The sequence below is a fragment of the Procambarus clarkii genome, chromosome 11 (assembly GCF_040958095.1).
Source record: "Procambarus clarkii isolate CNS0578487 chromosome 11, FALCON_Pclarkii_2.0, whole genome shotgun sequence".
Classification (NCBI taxonomy): Eukaryota; Metazoa; Arthropoda; class Malacostraca; order Decapoda; family Cambaridae; genus Procambarus; species Procambarus clarkii.
Window position 1 is genome coordinate 36,842,165 of NC_091160.1, and position 25,057 is coordinate 36,867,221.

A 25,057-nucleotide genomic window follows, 5' to 3' on the forward strand; every position below is an offset into this window, starting at 1 on the left:
CCATCCGGCGCCTTTTACAATCTGGCCCATGTGTGTGACATTGTACTCTGGATAACATACGCAAAATTGTGATATCGGGAATTGTTTTAAATTCCGTCCCACGCACTCGCAGCCTCGCTTTATCAACAACGGCGAAGTGCTCGTTATGTCAAAGTGTTTCCATTCATAAACGAGGTTTGGTGGGTAGATTAACGAACATTTTGCGTTTGTTAAGAACGGCTTGCACTAACACACGCCACACACAAAATAACCAAGAATTAAATTTGGGTTGACTAGCAACGATTTGGATAAAATAATTAGTTTGAGGTTCCAGAGGTAAGGAGGGCAGAGAGCCAACCAGTGTGGCGTCGACGCCCGATGTGAGTGGAGGTGGACGCTGCGCGGGCTGGTGGTAACGTTCCTGGAGGCGAAGTGAATTTAAAGTTTTTGAAATTGCGTCATATTTCAATTGCGATTGAGTACGCTACGGTAATATCGTGGTTTACCTTTTATCTTGTTCAAGCTGTATATATCTCAATATTAAGCCCTTTAAAGCGTTACTAACGGCTTAGCAAGAATTTGCATGGACACTGTAAATTTGTCTTCATTGCGTTTAATTAGGAATTTCCTTGCAATAGTTGTCGAGAACATTGAGCACGAAGTCAACAGGGCGACATCAACTTGAGATGGATGATTCCAACAGGCTGGTGATGTCAGTCCATCACAAATGAAACCGAAATCAGTTTCTCGTGAAGAGATTTGCAAGTGCAGTTACTTAAGATAGTCATCATATGTGAGCTTATAATTTTAGGGTAACTGACGGTTAAAAATGAGCCATAGTAATAAAAGGTGATACTCAAAGGCTAGCAAAAAGCTCTACGACAATTAATGTGTACCGTACTAGACGTAAACGATAGTCAGCCACCGTAATGTGTTGGCTAGGAGTGTTGGCACTAGTGTTGGTGAGTGCCGCAAGCAGTGCCAGCTCAGGAGTGCCTCGCCTTGGTGATGGCCGCCAGGTGCCCCAGCCGCTCATGGGAACTGTTGTGATACCCGCCATTCCCTCTACCTTCCCGTTTATAGAATTCACAGACTACGGCATCCAGAGTCACCTCGCGCCTCTCGCTGAACCACCACACCTTAATAAGGGCCTAGTAGAGTCGTCTCATCGATCAGGAGACAAGAACTCAATTATGGAAGGATCTGTTCCCATTAACGCTTATCTTGATCCATTGAGTGGCCTTGCTCGCCACTCTGAGAGCCCAGCACCCCACCGACCTCTGGTTCCTGTTGGTGGTTCTGTGGGGGCAACACGTACAGCTACCAGGAAGGAAGCCCTGCTGCCGAGGTACTCTGGTGGGGCCGAGAGGTTTGGAGGATACGGTGGGATGCCCTTCGGTATTCTTGACCCGACAGAGGAGGATGTGGCTCAACAAGGTACGCTGCAAGCTGCCTTACACACACTGTGGGCTCACAGGTAAGATAATATGCCGTTTAGTGTGTAGATAACGTTACAATACTTAGTCATTTGGAAGGGCCCTATTGATCTATACAAACCAAACTCGCTCGGCAATTCCACAATCTGTGGAATCATATCATGGAAAATACTATGATCTGGTATTTTCTTAAAATCTGCAGTTCTCAAAGCCGTATTTACCAAGTTTGTTTTTAAAGACTCTAAACTTAGATAATTCTTATCCATTGTTTCACAAGAACTGGAGCAATGCCGCAGGCCTGTTGGCCCATACTAGGCGGGTCCAATTAATCCACCCTCTCGGCTATACAATATATTCTAGAAGGATGTGAAACTGCTTATGCTAATAATGCTAGCTGTTACTCCATACCACTCGTCCACAACCTTATTCTCAAGTCAGTACTTGTATGCCTCCTGAAACGTAATTTCTACAGTTTGTACCCCACTGTTTCGGATTAGGACTTGTACTGTTTCAGAACCCTGTTGATGCTTTTTATCTGCTTGACAAAATCTGGATCATATCCTTCACCCTGCGAGTGCAAATGTTTCCTAGTGTTCCTAGGAAACTAGCACGCCTTGTCCTCTTTCTCCATACATTTAGTAGTACTTATCATACATCCTAATACTGCTTTATTTCATGCATTGTCTCGCCTCGGGTTGCTGCTAACAGGGTTCTGTAATAAGACTGCGCACTGTCGAGGCCATGAATCCTGTAAGTTTGTCGAAGCTCTAGACCAACGACTGACCTTCCCCAGGATGTTACCAGGATGAACCCCACAACAGATGCTTGTTTACTGCTAAGTCAGTACAGGCGTCTGCTGTATACCATCTAGCTCGTCCTCTCGAATTCTCATCCAGTACGTCCTCATCACATTTTGATCTCCTTAGGGCAAAAACTAATTTACGGGCTATTCATGCCCGTGCCACCTCTTGGGTGGCTTAATCTTTATCAATCAATCAAAAACTAATGTACTAAAAGTCATAACGGCTGGCAAAATTGACGTGGTCACGTTTTCTATTCGTACGACCTCGTTTAGGTTAGGTTCGGGCAATTTAGTACATAACGCACGTGTTCGTCACTAAAACTTTCACTCTGTCTCGCACACATATATTAATTGTTACTCAACAATTGTTACTCAATAATTGTTACTCGTTACTCAACGACCGGGGGAGCCGGTCGGCCGCGCGGACAGCACGCTGGACTTGTGATCCTGTGGTCCTGGGTTCGATCCCAGGCGCCGGCGAGAAACAACGGGCAGAGTTTCTTTCACCCTATGCCCCTGTTACCTAGCAGTAAAATAGGTACCTGGGTGTTAGTCAGCTGTCACGGGCTGCTTCCTGGGGGTGGAGGCCTGGTCGAGGACCGGGCCGCGGGGACACTAAAAAGCCCCGAAATCATCTCAAGATAACCTCAAGATAACCAACAAGATTTCAGGCCAACCATTTGGGCTGGACGGTAGAGCTGGTCTTGCTTCATGCAGGTCGGCGTTCAATCCCTTGACTGTACAAGTAGTTGGGCACCATTCCTTTCCCTCGTCCCATCCCTAATCCTCATACCGTCCAGGTACTATATAGTCGTAATGGCTTGGTGCTTTCCCCTGATAATTCCCCCCTCTCTCCAGCGCCACAAAGCATATCAGCATACTAAACAGTTCCATGCTCAATAAGATAAGAACAAGACTTCAGTCGTTACAGATTCAGCACCGCTCCTTTGCCAGGTAAGTCCACTACGGGCTCACCATAGCCCGTGCTACTTGGAACTTGTTCTGAGTAGCTGAATCTATAACAACAAGGCAACATTCAGTCGTTAATTGTTTCTTCCATGTGGAGGGCACAAATGTCCGCTACACCATACCGTGCTCTCAATATTGTTTATCACCTTGTGTACACTTGTACAATCATGTAATGGTTATACCGCGTGCTGTGTGGCAATGATCGCGCATCATACCTCGTACTATGAATTATCATACGCCACATGCGTGAGGTAATTGGAGTTCCTCCTTGCCACCATCTTTTCGCCTCGGGCGGCGTCTCCCTGAGGTAACGGAGCCATGACAGGTACACTACCTACTGTTCTTGCCCGAAACGCATTGCGTAATAGTGGCTTTAGGCATTGTATGTACTAGCTCTATCTATATATCAATCCATTAATGTAACATCACTTGTATGTATATACCTTACCTGAATAAACATCTGAATCTGAATCTGAATCTGTTGCTGCTTCTCAACCGGCCCTCGCCTGCAAGATCCTCCATCCCGACCACACACAACATACTCCCCGCTGTTGCCTACACGCCTCGCAGTTTTTATACGTGAAATGTAATATAACCAAATGGATATAAATGAGGTTTAAATATCGTCACAAAAGCGCACGAACTCTTAAACAATGTATATAAACTATAGATTCAGGAAAGACCTGGGTAAATACTGGTTTAGAACCAAGATTGTTAATTTATGTAACAAGTTACCGAGTAACGTAATATGCATGGGCTTGCTGTAATGTTTCAATGGTAGTTAGACATGCACATGGAGTTTGGATTTATATAGATACGAGCTGCATTGTATGAGCCAACATGCCTTTTTCAGTTTCCTTAGTTATCTAGGTCAAATTTACAATAGTGGAAGAAAGAAGACGTGATCCGGAATATACAATACGAAAGTGTATCTAAAGCGCACCATACTTAGATTGAGCAGTAGTGTAAGGACATTGTCTGGAATCCCTAGAAGCAACTAACCAAAAGGGATGAGGAACCATTTAAGTGTTAAGGTAATACACAATAAACCTGTATGACTCAAAATAAATGGATCAGTCACCACAATCCGTACTGTCATTCCATCCAGCGGTCGACCCCAAAGACGCATTTATAAATCTTAACATTCTTCATTGAAAACTAACTTTTCTCAAATATAAATTATTATTATATATTAGCATATTGTGCATATTTAGGCACTGGTTAGGTCAGGTGGTTTAGGTTCTGTTGGCAATTATTTGTATTTGTAGTTCGTGGGTGAAGCATTTATCGCGTTGAGTCGAACAAAATTCGTCAGTGAAGCACTTGTTCCAGAAGTGTTCGGACGTCATCAGTTGAATCGTGTGTAAACCGTTTTTCATTCATAAACAGGGGGTTTGGTGGGTGCATGCAGCCCGTCCTCCAAACAGATCCAAAAGTGATTCCATCCACCCCCAAACCCCCTGTTTATGAATGAAAAACGGTTTACACACGACTCACAACTGATTTCGTTCGAACACTTCGGAACAAGTGCTTCACTGACGAATTTTGTTCGAACCACAACGCTGTAAATGCTTCACCCACGTACTACAAATACAAATAATCGCCAACAGAACCTAAACACCTAACCTAACATAACCTATGCCTATATATGCTAATATGTTATAATATTAATTTATATTTGAGAAAATTCATGTTTTGAATAAACAGCATATACAAATTTATTAATTTGTCTGTGGGGTCGACTGCTGGATGGAATGGACCGAGTCTAGAACGGGTTGGTGCATGGAATCACTTTTGGGTCTTTGTTTGGAGGACGGGCTGAATATTTCAACCCGTCCTAGACTCCAGTCCATTACATCCAGCGGTCGACCCCACAGACGCATTCATAAATTTTAACATGCTGTTCATTCAAAACAGGAATTTTCTCAAATATAAATTAATATTATAATATATTAGCATATTGTGCATAAATAGGCATAGGTTAGGTCAGGTGTTTAGGTTCTGTTGGCGATTATTTGTATTTGTAGTACGTGGGTGAAGCATTTACAGCGTTGTGGTTCGAACAAAATTCGTCAGTGAAGCACTTGTTCCGGATATGTTCGAACGTCAGCAGTTGTGAGTCGTGTGTAAACCGCTTTTCATTCATAAACAGGGGGTTTGGCGGGTGCATGGAATCACTTTTGGATCTTTGTTTGGAGGACGGGCTGGAATATTTACAGCGTTGTAATTCGAACAAAAGTTGTCAGTGGAGCACTTGTTCCGGAAATGTTCGGACCTAATCAATTGAGTCGTGTGTAATCAGTTTTTATTCATAAACAGGGGGGTTTGGAGGGTGCATGGAATCACTTTTGACCTTTGTTTATGAGAACGGGCTGCATCATTGCACTCAGAGTGCAAACTCTAGGAGCAGGAACTGGGACATAATCTCCCACACACCACCGAATGCCCAGTTATCAGACCATTCAGACCCGTTGGCATGAGGTACCTGGAGCTTTGTAATTACTTTATTCACTCTCGTGTTCTTGATGATATCCTCATAATGCACCCAGAGTTTGCCAATGCAGACTACTTATCATATGCCTCTGTATGACTAATCATCCTGTGTGATGGGAATTTTTAGCATCACGTGGCTATTTTTTTGACACACTGTACTCCCCCTTCATATAGTCTAGGGTAGCTGCACAAATGCAGATGTACCTAAATGTGTTAATAGATTAAAAAAAATTGCTTCAGTCGAGACAGTTGGAACATTATGTACGGAACATGAGCGTGTAGTCAGCACACACAAAATGTCGAGTAAATTTTACAAAATGTTCACATGACAGCCTTCAAATTTGTTAAAATTGTCTAATTAAGATGCGTTGTTGAATATTTAGTCTGTGTTCTCATTGGCTCAGGTTGCAGTTACAAAATGGTTATTATTATTATTAACATCTTTATTGACAAAATTAATTACAATTTTGCCTAATCTGAGGATTTTGATAGGTCTTATTAAAGTGAGGATAATGCTAGTATTCACTGTCACGCAGGACAGAGGGTCATACATACAAAATGGTCATTGTTTTCGTACCACCCTGCATTGTCCCTGTAATTTAGAATACAGAAAAGTTACTGTAGTTCCTAATATGAGTATTATCTTAACGTAAGGAAAAAAAACAAGAATGCTGGTACTAAGTAACGGAATATATTATCGGTCGTTCTGCTCTCAATATCCAGGCAGCGAGCCGTGTTGACACCCTCGCCTTCACCGCCTTAGTCACACGCCACCGTCAACTAGCCTATTCTCGCGAATTGAATAACATTAAATTTAAACCAGTTTAGTCTAAACAGAAGACCACTGTAGTCATCTATTCAAGAGGCTGATCCTTATTAATCTGATCCTTATTAGTCTGAAAGACCATTAATATTCCGGTGTTACTAATTCCACTAAAACTCCGGAATTTAGATGTTCTGGGAGTGTCATATTGATGCGACACTCGCAAAGCATGTGATACATGTGAGGATAGTTTGTGGGGTTACTTTACGACACGTAAAGTACCCTGTACCTTGTAAAGTACCGTATGAAGTACCTTGATTCCTTGTTTATACGTTAATGATTAAACTTTAAATGAGGAAATTCGCTAGAACCTATACACTAGACGATTAATTAAGGGGTTTAGGTGGGACCCAAGAGCCGCAGTTCAACAACACTCCCTCCCCCCCCCCCCCTCTGCAAGAACAATAGAAGTAGTAGTAACCCCCACATTACCCAGTTACTGCAACATAATTATAATTAGGTATATCTTTTTACCCTGTTACTGCAACATTTATTTATTTTTTATTTTATTTATATATACAAGTTGTTACATTCTTGTACAGCCACTAGTACGCGTAGCATTATTATAAATTATTATTACTATAACATTATTATAAAGATACGCTGTAAGGAATTGTAATGATATTTCTACCTACCTCTGTTCCCATGTCTTAAACACAAATCTTGTATAAACAACTTAAATAACTTGATATCGTTCCTCTAACTTGTAGCAGTCTTGTTTGAAAACCATAGTTACAGTAGTGTTTACCTGTTAATATATGTATAATATTAATCTTGGTAAAAAAATCGCTCAAATATAAAGGTAGATGTATATTTGCTGGTTTAAGGTTTAATATAGAAACTTCTGCGACCTTTACGTAACACTTTTCATTTTCCCTCTAGTTAGATTTTCATAGTATTGTCAGTTCTAGTTTCTTCCTTGACTCAATGTAGGCCAAAGTTTGAAAGATAATAAATTATTAATTGTTGAATTAATTCTGAAGTTCTTAAGACCGCCTAAAATAATGTAATGTTAAAATATATATCTTAGTTTGTGACGCTTGCTACTCGTACGCCTTGTCATCGTTTAAGTTAATGAACCTTGTACGACATTGAAGCATACAACCATAACTGAATCAGCATGTATTTCTAAATGTTGACTAGAGGACAGGTACTGGGTAGTCACCTATCAGTGACTACGGGGGAGTGAGAATGTGAGATCTTGATTTTTAACGTTTTCAGTATTTTTTCTTGGAGCCAATTTTATAAACAACTTTAACAGACTCTTCTTTGAATGGATTCCACTTGCTGACCACTCATACAGAGTGGTCCTGCATCTCTTCCACTCATTTGTACTTTTTTTTCAGGGATATTCCTGCGCGGGCCCTAAGCCTCCGGCTGGCCCACTAAGTGTTGCTTGTTTCTGTTTTACTTGGGCGGAGTATGAGTATTTATGACTCGTATGGTCGCTTCAGTAAGAATTTGTCCCATGTTTTAACAACTTCTGCTCTGTTGAATCCAAGTTGAAATCTTAAATGGGTTTGTAACTCTGCAAAGTGTTAGATAATGTTCCAGTGGTTTGTAGGGCATTTCTCCACAGTGCTGACATTTCCTCTCATCTTCTGGAACCCGTAAGCCTATTTCCCATTCACATGGGTATCCTAGCCTGATGCGATGTAAGTGTACTTCTGTTGCTCTACTGTTACCTTTCATTAAAATAAGTGGTTCGTAGTTGGTTGAATTTTTGTTCCAACCCGCAGATCCTGATGTTGCAACTGCTGTGTCGTGGTCACTGTACATATTTTGCATTGTTCTGTTTCATATTACTTTCTTAATCTGTGATAGACTCTGGGTATGTAAATGTCTACGTTCCTTCTCTGACGTCCCCTTGTCCTATTTAATTTAAATGGGCTTTCTTTGTCTATTTCCCTGAAGATTTTGTATGGCAAAATCATGTTAACATTAATTTTATTAAACTAACCAGGATTAGTTTCTTCAAACTTTACAACATAAAATTTTTGTAAGATTTTAAATGGTAAAATAAATGTCGTAGTAGTCGATATGGCGTTCTACCGGTAAAATACCGGTAATGGGTATTATCGTACTTATGGCATATTATCAGAAATCTAACATGTCCATCTCTTGTGATAAATGTTCTTAATTTTGACAAGTCATTTTGGATGACGTTGGCACTTGGAGTGCTCAGCTGGGCCAGATTCACGAAGCAGTTACGCAAGCACTTACGAACCTGTAAATCTTTTCTCAATCTTTGGCGGCTTTGTTTACAATTATTACAGTTAATGAGCTCCGAAGCACCGGGAGGCTGTTTATAACAATAACAACAGTTGATTGACATGTTTTCATGTTTGTAAACTGTTTAATATATGTAAACAAAGGCGTCAACGATTGAGAAAAGATGTACACGTTCGTAAGTACTTGCGTAACTGCTTCGTGAAACTGGCCCCAGGATTGGGAGACCCGTCACCTGTAGCCACCTGCCACACGTAACGGTAACCCAACTGATCCTGACAACAACTCCCACAGTCTGGTGGACGTTTTGTACAGTAGGAACTGGGACATGATCTCCCACACATCACCGAATGCCCAGTTATCGAGCTTTGCACTTACTGTACTTTATTCACTTGTGTTCTTGAGGATATCCTAATATTGCACCCAAAATTTGCCAATGCAGGCTATTAAACGTATGACTAACCAACCTGCGAGATGGGGGGACTTTAGTATCACTGCTGCCTTATTCACTCTTGTTCATGGTGATATCCTCATAATGCACCTAGTGTTTGCCAGTGCAGACTACATATCACGTGCCTTTTGTATGACTAACCCTCCTGTGTGATAGCAGTTTTGAGCATCACGAAGCTAGTTTTTTGACACGCTGTACTCCCCTTCATATGGGTAGCTGCACAAATGCAGATGTACCTAAATGTGTTGATAAAAAAAATAGATAAGTTGATCGTTTTTTTTCTCTCTCCCCAATTTTAAACCATTTAGAGTTCTTCCGTAGTTGAAAACGCCTGAAACCTATTATGCGACACGAAAACAATTCCGGCTCACCCATAAGATGCGGTATATAGGGACAATAATAGACTAAACACAAAACTCAATCTTTGAGTTGCAATATGTTGATAAATTGCGAATAAGCTGGTGAAACAGTTTTAGTTAAATGTAACAATTTCACCAATGTGTTAACTTTGAACTAAAAGTTTGGTTAGGGTTAGGATGTTCCTAGGAGCATTTCCCAGCGCCTCTCACAGGGTGGATCTGTGGTTGATTGTTCAATAAATCCCTGAACTGTATGTTTGACAAATCTCTCCCCCTGTCCATGGAGGACAGAAGAAAATGTATATATGTGGTTACTATTGTAAATGTGTGGCCACGTCTGTGGTAGAAAATAATAATAAAAAAAACGGGGTGGACATCAGTCTTTTACAAATGAATTAAACTAAACAAATATCTTAATTATTTTGAGCAGAGTTGTGCTGGCCAGCTGTTAAAAATAGTCGGAGATAATTTGTCTCAATGTCTACTAACCCACTAATCGAGAATTTTCAAAGTTAACGTTGTCCACCATTTAAAGTATTTAGCCTAACCCGGCAGTTAAATAAATAGCTGAATACCATATGGTCCATTTTGCACGGCAGCTGGTGTGGGCGCTCACGGACGCCTTGTGTTATAACTGTCTCGTGGTTTGTAGTAAGACAAGCTAGCGAAACTTTTTAGTTGCTGGAAGGAAGTGGCTACATTGAACCCATGCTGAGTCTGTGGATGGTTCCCATTGTCTCCATTTAGAGGCATACTAACAAAAAACTCTAAGAGGTCTTTTTTGTCAGAATAGTTGTTAATATAGAAACAAGAAAAGTGTCCTGCTGCAGCAGGAGTTAAACATAAAAATTCTAACAACGTAGATTAGGTGTTTAGGTTCTGTTGGCGATTATTTGTATTTCAAGTACGTGGGTGAAGCGTTTATAGAATTGTGGTTCGAACAGAGGACATGAACGAAGCACTTGTTCCTGAAGTGTGTCATCAGTCGAGAGTTGCGTAAACCGCTTTTCATTCATAAACAGGCGGGGATTGACGGCTGGATCGATTGATTGATTGAAGATTAAGCCACCCAAAAGGTGGCACGGGCATGAATAGCCCGTAAACGCGGCTGCATCAACAAGCTTGGATCTTTATATGCGAGGACGGGCTGGGCCAGGACTACTTGTACTATTACTTTACTTTATTTTACTTTACCATTTTACCATTACTTTACTAGTAATTACACAAATGCTATGCCGTAGACATAATTCGAACGCGATGTAGTTTGACCTCCAGCGCAATGTCCGTATAAAGGACATTGCGCTGAATGGACATATAAAAGCCCTCACTGCTGTTGGTGGAAGTGCTGTAGTCATAACAAGCGACGTCTTTGAGTCTAACTGGGCTTTCATGCAGAATATTCAGCCTTATTTTATATTCATGAATAAATTAATTACCCATCCCCCATGTAGTGAAAGTGACATTAGAGTCCATCCCCAGCGAAGCAAGACATGTTCGAGTAGCGATGAATCAACGTTTTAGTTTAGTTCATTTATTATGCACCCCATACCCATCTTGTGGGCGGTAGTGGAAAGGGTTACTGAGGCACATAATGGGCTCAGGGACTGAATCAACGTCGTGTGCCCGCTGGGTCCTGGAGCCTAATAAAGTCGTGACTGATAATTCTGATGTATAGTTAGAATTGTCACAAATTTGAAAAAAAAGACATTAGAGCTATTTTCCATGCAGTACTTGCCTTTAAACATTATAAGAATAGTCGAAATAATTGTATCATCCATAAATGCACTGGATTTGTCAAGCTGTATAACTGTAATGATAAAATAGTTAGCAAAAACATCACAAAGGGATAATTTGAATCACTAATGAACAGCTTACGCAAATACACCAATAATATACATCAGTATATAAATCACGTGTTTATTTTCGTGATATACACACATCAGTATATAAATGTAAATAAATCGGTATTATGACATTCGTCACTAGTTTTTTGTTACATTTGTTGCAGAAATGATGTCTATATTACCCTTGAAGAGACGGGGCCCGCTGCCGTCAACCGTGCTTGGCTGGATATACTGAACACCCACCATCCACACACCACCACTCATCATCGTGCAGACGACCAAAGTCCTGCTGCAAGCTCCACCAAACACTTCGGTCACAACCACAGTTACGAAGGCTCCCCTGTGGGTGTGGCACATGTTCCTGCCACACCAAAACCTTCGAATTATGGTTCTGGAAAACTTTCAGGTGGACAGCATCGACATTCATTAATCCTGGGTGGTCATTACACACTGCCCCATCCTCGCCAGACTCCTGTTGGAAGACATGGGATGGTTCGTGTAAGGCCACCACGGCCGGGGAATATCGAAGCAAATCCAGTTAGCATTGTGCCGAGCCCTGTAGGCTTTCAGATGATACAAGCATCGTCCAAGCAAGGAGGAAACGAGTTTACCCAGCCACCTCATAGTTCAGGAGTGTTTGGTTTAAAATCTACGTACCCAAAACATCATCAAAGATTGAAACAACGACCAAGTGGCTCCCAAGCACATCTTCAAATGGTCAAGTAAGTATGATTACTTTAAATACTGATCTGGTATACATTTCCAGATTCTATAGTTTATACACACAAGTACAAGAATATTAGATTTCCAAATAGTCACGAAATTTGCCCGCTTGTCAGAGGGCAAAATTTGAACTTGCAAAGCTTCAAACTCCTGTTTGGCCATTTGCACTGTTACCCAACAGTACTCAATATGAATATCGCTGCTCATATCCTTAATACCAACATAAATTTCTTAAATCGTATGTTGTAACTATTCTTGCGTGCCAGTGCTTCATTAATCTATATAGTCCAAGATTTTGCACTTTAATGGATAAACGTACTACTCCTGTTAGTCACTGACTCATTTCATCATGCATGTCCTTGGCCAATTTTATATAGTTGGATGATACTTTGTCAAACTACACATTTAATTTATACCTAGATTTTAAAAATGGTTCCAATTATGTTTCTAAATATGTCAGCCATGTGCTTTCCATGAGTAGTAGGTGATGCATGGCAATGTCCTTGGTCAGATTGTGTAGCATTAATCAGTGTGACGTATGTTATGTGGACTCTTGACCCTCGAGCGGAGCTTCGTCCTAAAATGCTCACTTAAAATTCAACTTTCAACGGGTCTCCTCTCATTAATAAGAACGTTCTTTAAATTAATGGCTGTAAGAAGGCCCTAATGAGAGGATTCATTTGGAAAAGGATTGAAGAGCTGCTGGGGTTTAACGCCAAATTAGATTGACTAAGAAACTCATATTTTTGTTTTTAATACTACAGAAAAGTCAGCTGTTTAGAACACCTTTCTGGGGTCTGCACGAATCGATCTTCAAAGGAAGTTATTCAGTTGGGGGTGAAGTTGTTTGATGGACTCCATGCTAAGATAATAATATCGATTGATAAATCTGTGAAGTGTTTAAGAGCTTGAAGTATTTTGGCCGGAACTGAAAGGAACTCCGTATAGTTGCCAAACACATGACCATTTAGCGGTAGTAATTCATACCATGATGCAGCACATTAATGTTCAAAATATTAAAATGTCACCACCTGGCTGAGAAAAGGCGTGGATTACCAGGTCTCACAAGAATTCTTTTGGTGTATGTGTAACTCTCAAGTCGTAACAACGGGACTGAATTATTGCAAATGAGACACCGCAAACGCTCCACACACGATGCATACTTTGTGAAGATGCTCACATGCAATTTCGCTGGGATGTACACACTAACAGGCAGGAATAATGAAAGTGACAGGTGCCAGAGAAGCTACTTCTACAACTCAACAACTCGGCCGACGTAGCACGTCGGTCACATTCTGCATTCAGTCTGCTGCTTTTCTCGTCTTGCCAAGATACAGTACTACTGCAATACAGCCTAATGCCTTGGTGGGCCCTTCCCAACCATTGAAGACGGTACAGTTCATGTTTTACTTTTCAGTTCCCACACACTGGCCGAGAACACCAACAGCCTATTTGTGAAAACGTTTAATAGGCTACTAGTTTACAAACTAACAGTTTCAGACCACATAATTTCGTAAATTCCCTACCCCTGCAACACTAACTACTACGTCACCTGCCACTAAATCGTCTGCATAACCTGACGAAACGCTAGCATTATCTACTACTGCAACCACTACTACATCGACAAGTTATCTCTGACCAAGATGAAATCAATGTATGGACTGGCTCGACATTTCAAGATGAAGCCGCTACATTGCAAGATGTAGTGGTTTATATTTAGTGCTAGTCCTCTTAATGAGGAAGTGGGTGCTTGAAGGCTGCCCTAAACGCCCCAGAAATTTTGTATTTGTACACTTGTATATATAACTCGACACAGGGGTATTTTATTAATAAACGGCTCTACTATGTAATTGTTTAATTGAGTGAGAGAGTCATGGTTTCCATACCTGTACTTAAGCTTAACGAGGTCTTCGTGAGGCAACTATATTGACCATCCCTAGGATGCTAAACTAGAGAGTACCTATTTAACTGCTATGTGAATTGAAGCATCTACAGAGGTCACGACCTCTCCGTAGGGTGCAGTCGCACCTCCACAGATCTCCAGTATCAACTATTGGTACTTGTAATGGCTCCAAAGGGCCACCACTTAGGGCTACTCAGGCCCGTGCCACCTTTTGGGTGGCTTAATCTTCAATCAATCAATCTGAAGCATCTAATATACAGTTAGAGCTCCGCTCCTGTGGTAAGTCGACTGCGGGCTCACCAACGCCCGTGCTACTGTTAGAGTAGCTGAATCTAAAACAACAATAAAGAGAGGAATCTGGTAAAAGGAGACGTCGCCAACTATTTCTGGCCACGTTCAGTCTTCTGTCAGGGGACTGAACTCTGGGTCTTTAAGTTGTGATAGAGGACGTATGTCACTGTGCTACTGGTCCCGTTACATATAACTTTTTGTAGAATTTAATCAGTTTAAATGCTAAGTATATTTTGATCATGTGAAATATGTAATCGACCTCGGACTTTGTCCTTGAAACAGGCGGAGGCTACTGACTGGTCCAGCAGGGTCAGAGGGCCCTGGAGAGGACAGCACGCTGCCAGCGACCCATGTCACCCTGGACCACCGCCGCAAGTCAGGTGAGGACCATTCTAGCAAGAACCTTAATTATAACTACTCTAGAGTGGAGAATTAAGAAATAGTGATAAATGCGGCTAAATAAGTTGCGGAAAGGCAATTTTACCCCCAGAACAGCGGGAAAAGAATAGAAGTAAACATTGGAAAGATAGAACGATTTAGGGTGGGGGGATAGCGAACATTCAACAGCCATGAGGTAGGTGGCTCTCAAAAAGAAGTTATGTATTGTGAGACATTCTTCATCAATTTGAATACTATACCACTTTTGAAACCCGTGATGATCCAATGGATGTGGGTTGAATAGTATGTAATTATCAACTGAACCCACTTTGCTCCGGAGGACTCGATGCCTTTTTTGTTTTGTTTTTAGTTTAGTTCGTTTATTATGCACCCTATATCCATCTTGTGGGCGGTAGTGGACAGGGTTACAGAGGCACATAATGGGCTCAGGGACTGGACCCAACAGCTAGATCCAATTTGTCGCAAATCACACATAACGATCAACACAATTTCATTCAGTTCAGCAGTCTCACTATAGTACGATAAATAAATAAATATAAATAAATATGTTTATTCAGGTAAGGTACATACATACAAGTGATGTTACATTAATGGATTGATATATAGATAGAGCTAGTACATACAATGCCTAAAGCCACTATTACGCAATGCGTTTCGGGCAAACTATAACTATCTCGGTAGAGCCGTTTATAGTATGGTTGTACTGTAGACGGTGGGTGAGGGTATTGGTTAATGATTTTCAATAGTTTCAGTGTAAATTGAAAGTTGAAATACATTAATGTAATATTTTTTATTTTATTCCATAGTTATCGATGATTGTTATATACAGTATCATGAACATAATTAACTGAATAAATTGCACGAATAAAATTTTGGAGCTTTATCTTGTATTTACTACTAGTCCAAAAAAAACACGAAGTATTCCTGTAGACACCTTCAGTATCTTTTGTGTAGCAGCGGCTCCTTACAGGTTCAGACTCCCAGGACCTGTCTAATTTCGAGCGAAAGTCTATTATGATTCCATCACGTCTTGGCAAAGTGCAGTCCTCTACACTGACTGGTCATCAGCTGCAGCCAAGTAGTTCTGGGAACACGCAGTCTAGTTTAACGTCTGCTGAAACGCCTTTGGAGAAAAAAATGCTTATTAGTTCAGGTGAGCAAATTAAGTTTTTTTTTTATATTTACTAATTGTTTTATGAAGGTCAGTGTAGTAAGGATTTTTACATGTATTTAATATTTGCAACCAGGCTAGATATGTACCCTGTACCAGTTACTCAAGGTGCAAACGGGAAGCTGTTAGCTTGTGAAAGGTCATCCAATACACGTTCCAACTAATTACCTACTGACGATTATTGAGTGTTCCACTTCCCTGACGATTATCTATGGTCTTTAAGGATGTTTGTCTTGGCAGACAGAGCCCATACAGCCTCAACTAATACAGCACAATACAATACAGCTAATACAGCACAGGACGAAGCTGGAAAAAATCAGAGGTATGCCACTAGGCTAGTCCCAGAACTAAGAGGCATGAATTACGAGGAAAGGCTGAGGGAACTGCACCTCACGTCGCTGGAAGACAGAAGAGCCCGGGGAGACATAATCATCACATAAAAAATTATCAGGGGAATTGACAGGGTAGACAAGGATGGATTATTTAATACGGGTGGCACACGAACAAGGGGACACAGGTGGAAGCCGAGTACAAAATGAGCCACAGAGACATTAGAAAGAACGTTTTCAGTGTCAAGAGTAGTTAGTAAATGGAATGCACTAGGAAGTGATGTGGTGGAGGCTGACTCCATACACAGTTTCAAATGTAGATATAATAGAGCTTGAGAGGCTCAGCTGGACTCTGTACACCAGTTGATTGACGGTTAAGAGGCTGGACCAAAGAGCCAAAGCTCAACCCCCCGCAAGCACAACTATGCGAGTACAGCATTACGGTTACCCAATGTACTAAATGCCTCTTTCTGGTAGAGCCACCAGATCCGTTCCCACTCAGAGGTTCGTCAGTTCGTTGTCCATCAGCTCTGGACTTACGGTTGGAGTTGGCTGTGGGTCAGATTGAATTCTCTCCACACCGGTGGGGTTTGATTCCTTTAATTTGTCAATGTTCCTGCTTACAGTATTTAACACATTATGGGGAAATCCCTCATTTCATTCCACCTTCCCCCCCCCCCCCGGTACAAGAATGTAATGAACTCTTGTATATATAAAAAAATAATGAACTACTCTCTCTCATTTATAGATGTGCAGCTTTTAGAATGTTCAGTTTAAGGATAATCGTATGTCTTGCTTTGCTAATGTATATCCGGGTCGGCTGCTTGTCCCTCTATAGATTTCATTCCCCGTATGTCCTTTTTGTATACAAATTGGCATCTTGAGTAATATTTAGCATCTTTTGAATACCTTATCCTGTGATATAGGTGGTAGTACATAATCATCCTGGCTTGGCACAATCTTTATATAGTTACAGTACTTACAACATAACATAATGACGCCATTTTAGTAGTAGGCATCCTTCAGTCTCTGCAGACTATGGAGTTGGCTCTGGTTGTTCTCCAGGACGCAAAGCTTGGGTAGGTCGATATGGAGGAGAAGCTGTTAGTCATGCAGCAGGTTTCCCCTCTCCACGTTGCTGAAATTATCCAACGGAAAGGCAAATGTCAATAAACATTGATTGCAGCACTGTCGCAGCCAGAGCGAGGTCGAAATCGACAACGAACTGCCTTAGGGGCTCCAACTCTGGATTTTTCCTCGAGGTTGACTCCTGAAGCCTTTCCCAAAATAGGGGTATGGCCGCAAGGCAGCGGAGGTTTAGAATCAGGGTTTTCCTTCCCCTAGATGAGCTGCCTTCCCAGGCTAACGAGTCCCATCTACCCGGAATGAATAGACAGTATTCAATAGATGATAATAATAATAATAATAATAATAATAATAATAATAATAATAATTTTTATTTAGGTAAGGTACATACATACAATAATTTTTTACAAAGATTGGTTGACTTATAGGTAGAGCTAGTACATACAATGCCTAAAGCCACTATTACGCAAAGCGTTTCGGGCATGATAAACTTAAATGACAAGCTTAATACTAATTGAGCATAATGAGTAGAATGAAAACAAGAAATGAAATAATAGAAACCATGAATAGACAGTATTGCTAAATAGTCTTCCCAGCTTCTTGCCGTATGATAATTGCTTCCAGGATGATACAACGATATCATTGCTAAACAGTTTTCCTGGATAGATGTCTTTAGATACTTGTCTATACAGTAATATGATGGATGACATAATGAGATACGACATAAAGTGACTGCTAAATAGTCTTCATGACCTGGTGCCTTCTTTTGATAATTACTTAAGACAACACGATAGTTGCATTCCATTGGTTTGCAAAGCCGACGGAATCTGAAAGTTGCAAGAATTCAAGGCAATGGAGCTTATAAAGACAAAATTATTGAAAGTGATAAATGAAACCTTGCTATTGCAATTAGATAGACATTGTAAATAATGTTTTATCTTTCAGGGTCCAAGAGTAACGTTGAGAATGGTATGAAAGCATTGGATCGGCAGGGTGGAGGTAATTGGATGGTTCGGATGGGGAAGGTAGTGTCTGGGATGTCCAACCAACTCCCAAGCCTTGAGAAGGCCATCACCACCATGTCCTTCCTCGCCTTTGGCGTTTTCATGGCTAACTTATTAGTACAAGCCTTGGCTAACGTAGGTGCTAATGATTTATATTTGTGCATTTTTAGCATGCTAGAATAGTTGAAATAAATGAGTTAACAAATAAAATGTAAGTCAGAAAATTGATAGGAAATTGATTGAAGGTCTTGTGCTCTTCAGGCTTTCAAGGCATTCAGATTCTCTTAACTGTATTGTTTGACAGTCACTTATAGAAAGGCAGATTTAATAGTTTAAAGTGAAACAAAATGGTTATAATAGCTAGTAATTAAATTGTTTATTTTCTATAAGTTTTGCAGTATTATATTAATGTATTCGTGATATGGGAGCACATTATTTTATGCATATTTTTTTCTAATGCTTTATAGAGGCAGTGTGCCATTGTCATGGACAAGAAACTCATTTGGGTTATGGAGGTAACCTAATTTATTTGGGTTATTGCTAGCCAATAGCTAGCCTTCCACGGGATGCCACCCACAATAGTTGTCCGACTCCTGGGTACTTTATAGTGCAAACATATCAGTTGCAGCCTATATTATTTGTACTTATTACATCTGCATTGATTACTGGCTATCACATCCCTTCACTTATTGTACCCTTTTACACCCACGCTGTGCTCATTACTCTCTTCCTCAATAGTAGATGATTATGATTAAAATATATGGACAAAGTGTTAATTACGTTTTTGCTTGCAGTATTTCAGAAGAGCCTGAAAGTACGAAAAATGTTGTATATGTGGAGTGTTGTATTTGATGCCATTGAGAAGTTAATGAAAGCACGATAAATCTTGAGCTGTTGCTTAAAAATGGTGCAAGTAAATCGTGGTTTTATGAACAGTGGACAATTGGTTATCATCCTCATAATAGGGGGCCAGTGTGGTGCTGTGGTTATCATGTTCACTTTGTATATTAGTGGCCTTAGTGTTGCATCCTGGGCAGGGTTGAGATTGGGCTCTGTTCCTTCACTGTTTGCTCCTGTACACCCAGCAGGATTTGGAGACATTGATATAAAATGACTATAGGCTCACGGTCCGAAGCCACCGTGGAACTTGTCAAGGGAGGGCATAAGGACTTGAGGCCAGAGATAACAGGATGAGGAAAAAAGGCAACCATTGGATATAGAGAAGGTAACTGAAAGGGATATAAAGTCTCCAATGTTAGCTTGATAAAAGTGCAGCTATGAAGACTAGGTAGGTAGATTCATGTGGGCCATAATGACCCTAGAGTTTTACTCGTATATGTCCACCAAAGAAATGTTTCCCTCCCAGGAGTCGCAGGCACAAGGTCGGCTTAATGTTTCCCTTCATCTGGAACGTTAAGTAAATGAGTCTCCACTTGCGGAAAAAATGGGCAATGTATATTGCATAAAGGGACCCTTTTTCTTTATACCTCTTGGGTACATATTATGTACTGTTTAATCAATGCACTTAGGTCTGTGCTCATTACACCCCTAATAGCCAGTCGCCCTCAACAGAGGGCAAATGCTCGTTAATCGAGATGCCAAACTTCGTTTATGAATAACAAATGTTTTACACATGATTTGCAACTGATGACGTTTGAAAATTTCTCATGTATATGAGAACAAACCTGGCTTTAATACACAACCAACTATACACTCCCTCATTTTAATCTCCTGACGCTCCATATTTTAACATTATACAGGTACTCTAGTTCACAGAAGAGAGAGAGCATTGTTGTTAATACAAAAAAAAATCATAAAAGTTTGTTTCAAGATATGCCTGGCATAGGAACCGGAAATACCTCTTTCGGATGCCTGCAATAGAAACATTTACTGGTAGCTACCAATTAAAGTTACAGTATCTATTTTCTCCCTCACTTTATAACAACAGCATTCCATTTGGTGTCAAGGTTGTATATCATGTAATACAATATGTTGATAAGTTTTGTTGAAATGTTTACAAAATGTTCATCTTTTCAGTCGACTTCAAATTCATCATTCTCCTTGAATTCATTACTGGGACGTGAGGATGTGAGCACTTTCAGTGGTCTACCACTAGACTTGTCTGCCCTTTCATTTGACTTTGGGGCTAGTTTAGGCCTTGAAAAGGAGGAGGAGGATGATGATGGCAGTATGTTAAAAAAAGTAGCAGATATCATCAGTCAAGTTTACATCAGTCTTCATGATATGGCCAGGTTAGGAAATAATTTTTTAAGCCTTAAACTGTTCAACTAATGAAAAGTATTACATCATAGTTCACATGGCAAAAAAAAGCAAAAACACAACAAATGTCAAATAATTGGAGGGTTAAACATGATTTTAATGAATCATCATTTCTTAAATATATTATTAGAATGAAAGTATCAGCTCAATTATCAGAGCTAACTCCCATAAGCAATACCCTGTTAGGCCAATGAAGATGATAGGTTAACATTACATGCATGGGGTAACAGGATCTCTTCGAACATTTGTCAGGTTATACTGACAAACAGGATTTCCTAATTCTACACACCCTATAATCTTATTGATTGGGCTTGCATGCAGTTCAGTCTTGTGGTGAACAGTACATTTCAGTAAAGTGAGGTGTATTGTATCCACAGACACTTCAATTTCACTGTACTTATGCTAGAGGTGGATACTTGTAGTGAACATGAATACTGTGCACAGTTGTTGGATGTCCTTGGACTACAGTATTTGCCACGAACATCTTCGATTAATGTGTAAATGCTGGGAAAACGTGAGAAAATGTAGGTAAGATTGAACAATAAACAAGGAATCCAAAAGTAAGGAGAGTTTGAACTAAGTATAGATGAAAATAATTCCTCAAGAATTGCATTGCTATGATTCTTAAGAAATTAAAACTTCAAATGATTAGAGGTCAAATTAAAATTTAGTATAATGTACTATAGTATGTTATGGAAATATATAAATATATATTACACGTATGTTGTGTAAAACATAGTGGTTTAAACAAACATCTCAAAGGAGCTGCCTCGTATGGGCCAATAGGCCTTCTGCAGTTACCTTTGTTCTTATTAAACATGTACTGGGGAGCTCCCTTGGCCCCCCCCCCCTCCCCCCAAAAAAATGAATAATGAAAGTTGTGATTGGATTTCAGAGCTGGTTTGGTAAACATGGTGTCTGCTCTAGGGCTTGGTATGCCCACGTCACGTACACCTCCGTGGGTTGCTGATCAAGAGCCAGAATGTGTGCAGCGACTTTTATGTGAGGGACATAATGTGACTTCACCCTACTTCAAAAGCACAGTTTCTTATAGACTTTTGCCCTTCTGGACGTGAGTACTCCATGTCTGTGCTATGTTATTTAAAAAAAAAATTAAATTTTGCCCCGAGGGGCGAGTTTATTGGGCAGCGGTGCTATGTTATTTATAAGTGAAAAATAGAAGTCTCTCAGCCATGACTTTAAGTTGTTATTTATTCATGAATGCTCATTTATTTAGTTGTTGCACCTATTTCAAGCGCAACAGTTTAAATTGAGAAGATCAACACTCACAAAGTCCGTGTGTGTGACTAGCTTTTCAATGTAAGGCAAGAAATGTCTAATTTGAAAAATTGGTTACAATCCAGTACAGTCCTCTTCCCCCCCCCCCCCCCCTCCCCACTATACATAAAACAAATTATATGTTTAATACAATAGCTGAAGATGACATTTATATCATCATACCTGTTAGAAAGGAAGAAATTTACGTACCAGAAATTGGTACATAATTTCACAAGGTTGGTCTTGTCTTCAAAAGTGTTAAAGGCTGTAATCACCGGCCAAGTTGTGAATGGAGGCAGTATGTAGTAACTTGCTAATCAAGATACCCAACATTGCAATCGTTTTCATTATCAATAGCCTCAAAAAGTGTTTGAAAAGATTGAAAGCAAATTAGTCAAACAGAAGCAGGCCTCCCTTCTCTTTCCAAAAGCCATGTTGTGGATGTTTTATTAATTAGTTTGTCAAGATGTAGCATTTGTTTGGACCTTGCCCCATCTCTCTTAGGCTGCACAGTTCCATCCTGGCCATAAGGGTAAGATAACCTTTGATTATCTCTTTATGTGGCCAAGATAAGTAGTGTATCCACCTACCTTCAAACATAACTTTTTCCCAAATTATTATAAATGGTAATTTTAAGAGCAAAGGGGAATGTGTAAACTACACTTTAGATACCAATATAATCATTCACATTTATAAACAACACTTTGGAAAGTGTTGAAAAAATTAGTGGTCCAATTATTAAAGTGTTTCACAACTGGTTTTGCCTGTTTAAACTAAACTGTAGATGAACTATAAGATGTATGAAAGTCTTAATTATCCTACTGATTTAGTTACTTAAATTTTCAGGATGGGTGCAAGTTGGTTGTCTGGAGAGGCGAATATCCCAAGACTACTGGAGGAGCTGCGTGCAGAGCTGGCAGGCCAACAAGGCCTTGATTGTGGCGCACTGTTTCCAGAATGCACAAACACAGCAACCATTAAGAAGTTCATTGCACAAGTTGAATCAGAGTTGGCAAACTCTCCAAATCAAATAAGTGAAAATGATAAGATTGGACAAGGGATGGAGACAGGTGGTGTTAATGGTTATTTTAATGATTTGAGTGAATTTACTTGAGGACCACTACTATTAGTGGCCTACCTTTTGATGAATGCAAGAATCAACATTGCCATGGTCTGGTCTGTGAGCATGCCTTGTGGATGTGGTTGGTCAGGTATCCTTTGAAGGTGTTTATCATGTTATCTTTAGAACACTGTGGCTGGTTATGTGTAGTGGAAGTGTGTTGAATTTGATGGCTTTGGATCACAAAGTTTGGCATTAAGAGTAAAATACAAAGCTGCCTGCAGTCAAAGTTTTGAACAGGAGTACGTTTTATGTAAAGACAAATGATGGCATTGCAGTGATTATTTGAGGAACGTATATCCATTGTTTGGGGCATTTCTAATGACCTTGTGTAAATAACTGAAAATTAGAAGAGAACTTGGATGGAAAAACAAATAGAAAAGCTAATGATCGAGTTAAAGCACTTTATTATATTATGCAATGCATTAATATCCTAATGAAAGGAGGAAGTGCAGCTTGGGTCGAAATTGCAATGTAATTTAGTAATTGAATTCCCACCTGGTGGGTTGGAAAACACATTGTAATGGGAAGTTTAATTTGTGGAAAGTATAATACTTTACTTAAACTGTTTAGGTTAATGATGAAAATACATTTTCCCCCTTTTAAATATTGGAAAAAAATTTAGAAATTGAATATGCCATCACTGCAAACACTCAAATGTACTGTATTGGTTTTAGAGTTACTGGCAGTTTGTGATCATTACACTATGTATGTGTATACTGGCTAGTATAAATGTTAGTTTGTGGACTGGGGGAAAACAAATATTTACCTCCATTACTTTTATTTTGAGACTACAACACACGATACGTCACGGGTTCGTGCTATATGTACATACCATTCACAAATATCTTGCAGACATGTAGGATAAAAGTATTTACAGTAACCTGTTAAAACACACTTGTCATTGGTACCCCTTAGTGAAAAAATGTCATGTAGACTTAGCTCTGAAAAATACTGTGTCCTTTGAGGTAGAGTCCCATGCATGAATTGCTATTTGTATATAAATGGATTAGTATCAGTGCTATTTATACTTCATGGAATATGTCTAGAATATTGGAATAAAAATAAGCATAGTACAGTATTTGAAATATAATGATGTGTCCAATAAATCATGTTAATGTTACCAAGGGGCTGTATGGGAAGAAGTGGTGTGTTTTTCTATATTGTATAATATTAAATGGTATCAAATGAAGGATAGTATGTAAATAAGATACATATATATACATAACAGAAAACTCATCCCTAAAGGATTCGAATGTGTATATATACACACGCATATGTGTACATGTTATATATGTATACATTATATATATGCAAACAAGCTTGATTAGTCTCCAAGCATATATGCAGCTGAAAACTCCCCACCCCAGAAGTGACTCAAACCCAGACCGCCAGGAGCACAATGCAACTGGTGTACATGGTACCTTATCCACTTGACCATCAGTGACTGTACAAAAGACGAAGATAGCCAAGGTCATTTGACCACCGTCCCGATCCACCATATCATCGTTTTTTGTACGGTCACTGATGGTCAAGTGGATAAGGTACCATGTACACCAGTTGCATTGTGCTCCTGGCGGTTTGGGTTTGAGTCACTTCTGGGGTGGGGAGTTTTCAGTTGCATATGTGCTTGGAGACCATTCAAGCTTGTTCGCATATATATATATATATATATATATATATATATATATATATATATATATATATATATATATAATAATTTATACATATATAATGTGTACACGTGTATATATTATACACGTGTATAATATATATACACGTGTATATATATATAATCTACACATTGTGTAATTATATATATATGATTATAAATAATGTGTACATTATATATGTACACATTGTGTGTGTATATAATGTGTACATTATATATATACACATACATTATATATATATATATATATACTGTGTATACTCTGGTATTCACTGGATCGCTTGTACACTCAATTGTCAAAATGATTACAATGGTGTGATATGTCTGATTATAATTATATATATATATATATATATATATATATATATATATATATATATATATATATATACCTAACAAGTAGTGTGTTCCTGAAA

The 25,057-nt window shown here is 39.6% G+C and overlaps 1 protein-coding gene across 1 annotated transcript; it reads left to right on the forward strand.

Moving 5' to 3' along the window:
* The first annotated feature begins 321 nt into the window (after positions 1–321).
* LOC123758313 (uncharacterized) lies at positions 322–24,043 on the forward strand. The gene is made up of 8 exons (XM_045742538.2): positions 322–1,456; positions 11,550–12,107; positions 14,585–14,682; positions 15,672–15,854; positions 18,233–18,426; positions 20,329–20,543; positions 21,467–21,643; positions 22,696–24,043. Exons 1-8 carry the CDS (start codon positions 909–911, stop codon positions 22,961–22,963), a joined length of 2,241 nt encoding a protein of 746 aa, XP_045598494.2. The 5' UTR covers positions 322–908; the 3' UTR covers positions 22,964–24,043.
* The last annotated feature ends 1,014 nt before the right edge of the window (positions 24,044–25,057 follow it).